Here is a 5,597-nt window from a genome sequence, read left to right as displayed (position 1 = left end):
CTCTTTCCCATACCAGACCCAATGTCACTACCCAATGTGCAAGTCCAGGGGCAGAACGAGTACCTGGTCTGCAAGATTTTAGATGCAAAATGAAGCAGGAAACTCTGGTACCTTATTGATTGGGAGGGACACAAGCCTGCGGACTGTACATGGGAACAAGCTGGAAATATTCATGCCCCAGGCCTATTAAAAGCATATGTGTGTGAATAATATATGTCTCTGGTCAGTTCTCTGGTCTGCTTGCAAAATGGAACTGTACAGCCTAAGTCAAATTGCTTATAACTCATCTGGCAGCAGGAGAAGTGTTTTTATATATGACCAATAAAAGTAATTTCCATGCTTCCAAACCAGTTTCAAAGCAGTTTAACCCTCAAGCATCCAGATATACAAACCTCCTGAATCATTTCAAAAGTGTACCTAGATAATGAAGTATTATTTTGAACCAGTTCTCTGTGACATGGTTCAGTTTTGTGTGTGGACCCCAAGCCTTCTGTGACTAACATCTTGGTTCATCCTCCAAGCATCCCACACTGTTCTGCTCCTTGCCTCCCCACCCTCACATAGCAACTTTCTGCTCTGGTATGAAGCCGTGACTCTACTGTCCCAACCTCTAATGACTGGCCTTGATTGCCATTGCACTGTCCCTTGCTGGAGGCTTCTCTCTTCTGCTTTTTACAGATCGAGTTAATTTCCTTCCATTGGTGGCAAGCCCCCAGCCAGCCCTGAGATGCATCACAGACTTATTTGGAGTTTACTGCCACCAATGGAAGCAAACTGGACAGCTCTTTAAAAGCTGTGGAGAGATTCCACCTGGAGCCCCCAACTCCCAGGCACACACAGAAGTAGGGGTTGAGGCAGTGCCACTCCCCTCACCCTCCACACGGCCACTCATCCACTCCCAAATCATCCTGGGATGCACCAAACCCTGGTCATTTTCCAGGAATTGAAGTAAATTGATGAGTGCCTTGGTGGAAAGTGTTTTTTAAATGCTGAAAAACTTCTGGCAACTCCTAAGAAGACAGCTCCTGGGAACCTAGAAGCAGGGGTCAAGGCAGGACTCCCACCCTACACACACACCTAAGCATTCCCAGTCAGGGCACCACCACACAGATTTTGGTGAAGTGCAGGAACAGATCTTCACTATACTCAATGTTAGCGAGAAAAAGCAGCAGAAAATTGCAATTGGGCAGGGTGATCACTACCGATTCCCAGCAGCAGTATGATGGTGCTACAATGCCTAAAAAATGATGGTTCTACTTAGAAACCCTAGTATTGTATGCATGGACATCTCAGACCCAAGACAATTTGGAAGTGGTTTCCGATTGATGTGTGTATCTAAACATGCAGTTAATGCAGACCAATAAACTGAGGAGCTTAATGCTCCACAGTTTTATGCTCCCAGGCACACTGTTTGAATTTGCACCCAGGAGCAAAACATTCCAGAGCAAAGTGCTCCGCAATTTATTTGTGTGCACCACATGGAGCCCTGTAGGAGCAGTCCAGGCTGGCAGAGGACCCAGGGAGTCAGCCTGCAAGCCCAGGGCTGCTCCAACTGGGCCCATGTGCTACAGGTGGGGCTGGTGGGGGCACAGGGTGCCTCGCTGTGAGGCTAGCTAGCAGGCAGCCCCCGCGCTGAGGAACCCTGAGCCACAGCCAGTCAGGGAGTGGCACATGGAAACAGAGGAGCAGCCAACCCAGGGCTGCTCCCCCATCTCTGAGGGCTGTGGAGCCCCTGCACTGGGGTGCAGTATGCTTTGATACGGGGAAGTAGCCAGCCCTGAGCTGGCTACTCTCCCATCTCCACATGCTTCTCCACAGCTAGCTGAGGTACAGGCTGCCTCAGAGCAGGAGCTCCACATTGCACAGAGATGGGGAAGCAGCCCTAGGCTGGCTTCTCCCCCATTTCTATGTGCCACTGTGCACCTGGCCAGAGTGCAGTGTGCTTCAGCACAGCGCTGAAGCACCCTGTCCCCAAGCCAGACAGGGCAGCATCTACATGTACGCTGCTGCACACAGAAGAACTCAGCAGCAGGGTGGTACTTGTATTTTACAAGACTACTGGGCTGCAAAGTTAATTAGTTTCATGCACCCTAATAGCAGTGCATGTGTAGATGGTGATACTTTATTATTCTGCTGCACAGTAAAGCGTTTCGTATAGATGCACTGAGTTACATTCTTTGAACAGTTCAAGTGTTATGCCTGTCTATACCCTTGGAATCGAAAAATCTAAGAGTTGAACTAGAAGCCATGCAAAATGGCTTAACCAATTTCTATTCACATAATTACTATGGTTACTCAGACATGTTGTCCCATAGTGGTAGATTTCTTACCAGTTTCTACTGTCGTTTCTTGTAACATTTTCAAGCATTCTTTTTTATAGTTAAACCAGTTAGTTGTTGTTTTCAGCAGCACAGAGGCTATGACCTGCACATAAAAAAAAATGAAAAAACGGAGTTTGAAATTTGTATTCTTCTAAGTTTATTTTTCTGTTGCTTTAATAAATGAAATAATTTAACCTCAATTGAAGTATTTAACATTACTGATGAAATTTTGAGAATTGTCACTTTTTAACTGGCCAAGAAAATATTGTTGCACCATTATTTTCTCTTTCCAAGCCACAATATTTATCCATTTGTATTCCTCCCCATGCTGCATGTGAAAACAAACCAAGAAGGTTTTAGTTATCTGGAATCAGGCACTATGAATATATTGTCTCAGCAGATCTGCCTTGTAGGAATCATTGTGAGTCCTAGCATTTTTTCACATAGCTGGCAATAAGGTCAATCTGACCTTAACAATAATGTGCTTGTTTCAAGCAAGGTACTTGAAAAACTAGCAGTTTCATTTCCAGTTTCACGTATTCATCTCCAAAGCCCTGGGCCCCTCCCAGGTGTGTTGGGCTCAGACAGTTACACAAGGAAATAGATGTCCTGTTCCAAACCTCAGCCATACTCCTGCAGGCAGTAAAGCAACGCTGTCATCAGTGTATTTTAAACCAAGCTTTAAATGGGGTGTATGTGTAACCCCCTTGTACCATAAAAGGGAGCTTTCCAGAATGCTTCCATCTTGGGAAGGCTGGTAAGAATCTCGTGGGCATGGTCAGTGGGGGTATGGTGGTGGTGGCTTGTGGCCATGTTGGGTGTACTGCTGAGATTAAGGGAAAAGAAAAAAACATCTATCCTAGCAACCAGGTTTGAGGGAGGGTTCCTAGTTTTGCTTCAGGCAGTTGTGGACCACACATGTAACTGCTGGCTGGTTGGGCAGGGCGCATAACACCAGGATATTTGGGACCTCCCTTCTCTGTGAATTGATGAAAAAGAGAGAGTTTGTCTTTGGCATGTCTGACACTGAGGTGGAGGGGGTGAATGTACTTTCCTACTTACTAGCGAATCCACCTACCCACTGCTTTCCTGGCTAATGAAGCCTTCATTGGTTGCCTGGATGCCCAAAAGGAACTGTTTAATAACCAGCTCAGCAGCTACAGAATGGCTGTGCAACGTGCTTTTGGGAGCCTCACAGATTTCATAGACATTAGGGCTGGAAGGGACCTCGGAACATCATCAAGTCCAGCCCCCTGCCCCAGGGGCAGGAAGTCAGCTGGGATCATAGGATCCCAGCAAAATAAGCATCCAAACATTTCTTAAAAGAGTCCAGAGTAGGTGCTTGCACCACCTCTGGAGGAAGTCTATTCCAGTCTTGGGGGCTCAAACACTAAAGAAGTTTTTCCTCAGTGGCGACAAGTAGGGGGTGCACAGGGGTGACCAGCTGGTGCACCTCCTGGCCAGCTGCGCTCGCCACTTAGGCAATGGGCAGGGTGGGCAGGTGAGAGTGTCAGTGCCCCCCACCCCTGCAAGCGGTGCCCAGGGAGGGGGAGCACCTTGGCACTCCCAGAACTGGCTGCAGCCACTTCTGGAAGTGGCCGCAGCCACTTCTGAAAGCAGCCACAGCGATCGGTCATCTTGCAATTGGCTGCGGGGGTACCCCACACCTGATCAGTGTGCTCAGCTGCAGGGGACCCCCCCCCCCACACACTGACTGGTCCCTGGGGGGGCATGTGCCCCCCCTGACTAAGATGGCACTAGTCGCCTATGTTTTTCCTTATGTCCCGCCTAAAATGGTCATGGAGGAGTTTGTGACCATTGGACCTTGTGATCCCTTGGGACGCTCTAGTGAACAGACATTCTCCCAGATCCTGATGCACACCACTTATAGGCTGCCACCAAGTCACCCTAAGCCTGTGCTTTTCCAGCCTGAAGAGTTCCATGGCTCTCAGCCTCTCTTCATAAGGCCTGTTCTCTTGCCCTCTGATCATGCACGTGGCTCTCCTCTGGACTCTCTCAAGATTTTCCACATCCTTCTTGAATTGTGGAGCCCAGAATTGGATGCAGTACTCCAGCTGCGGCCTCACCAAGGCTGAGTACAACGGAAGGATGACATCCTTAGATTTGCTTGAGAAGCATCTATGGATGAGTTTTGTTCACTTTGCATTGGTGGATCATGTTCATCTTGTGGTCAATCATGACCCCCAAGTCCCTTTCAGCCATGGTGCTAGTGAGCGTAGCACTGCCAAACCTATAAGCGTGATGTGGGATTTTTTTCCCTGAGGTGGAGTACCTTACATTTTACCATATTGAATGCCATCAGGTTTTTATCTGCTCAGTTTCTAAGTCTATCAAGGTCAGCATGGATCACCAGCCTATCCTCAGGTGAAGACGCTCTACCCCAAAGTTTGGTGTCATTGGCAAACTTGGCCAGTCCACCTCTGACACCAGCGTCCACATCGTTAATAATGTCATTAAAGAGTACAGGTCCAAGGATGGAGCCTTAGGGGACACCTCTGGTCATGGAGTGCCATGATGATTCACTTCTGTCAACTACCACTCTCTGGGTCCAACCTTGAAGCTAATTCCCCAGCCATCGGATTCTGATGTAGAGTCATTGGCAAACTTGGCCAGTCCACCTCTGACACCAGCGTCCACATCGTTAATAATGTCATTAAAGAGTACAGGTCCAAGGATGGAGCCTTAGGGGACACCTCTGGTCATGGAGTGCCATGATGATTCACTTCTGTCAACTACCACTCTCTGGGTCCAACCTTGAAGCTAATTCCCCAGCCATCGGATTCTGATGTAGATGAGGCCGCAGTTGGCCAATTTTTCCATGAGAAGATCATGGGACTCCAGATCAAAGGCTTTTTTAAAGTCCAGATATATGATGTCAATCTCTTCTCCCTTGTCCAGGTGATATGTCATCTGGTCATAGAAAGAAATGAGATTAGTCAGGCAAGACCTACCCACAACAAACCTGTGCTGGCTGTCCCTCAGGATTCATAGATTCATAGGTGCTAGGGTCGGAAGGGACCTCAATAGATCATTGAGTCCGACCCCCTGCATAGGCAGGGAAGAGTGCTGGGTTCAGATGACCCCAGCTAGATGCTTATCTAACCTCCTCTTGAAGACCCCCAGGGTAGGGGAGAGCACCACCTCCCTTGGGAGCCCGTTCCAGACCTTGGCCACTCTAACTGTGAACAAGTTCCTCCTAATGTCTAGGTAAATCTGCTCTCTGCTAGCTTGTGGCCATTATTTCTTGTAACCCCC

General features: G+C 48.2%; 1 protein-coding gene across 1 annotated transcript in view; it reads right to left on the bottom strand.

Moving 5' to 3' along the window:
* Positions 1-5,597, bottom strand: part of GLP2R (glucagon like peptide 2 receptor) — a 183,244-nt gene that overhangs the window by 133,829 nt on the left and 43,818 nt on the right. Inside the window, exon 2 of the mRNA XM_025210754.1 lies at positions 2,331-2,424. Coding sequence (XP_025066539.1) covers positions 2,331-2,424 — 94 coding nt within the window. The remainder of the gene's footprint in view (positions 1-2,330; positions 2,425-5,597) is intronic.

The sequence above is a fragment of the Alligator sinensis genome, unplaced genomic scaffold (genome assembly GCF_000455745.1).
Source record: "Alligator sinensis unplaced genomic scaffold, ASM45574v1 scaffold1023_1, whole genome shotgun sequence".
NCBI classification, from domain to species: domain Eukaryota; kingdom Metazoa; phylum Chordata; order Crocodylia; family Alligatoridae; genus Alligator; species Alligator sinensis.
Note: the sequence above shows the minus strand (reverse complement) of the source record. Positions and strands in the feature narration are given on the sequence as shown.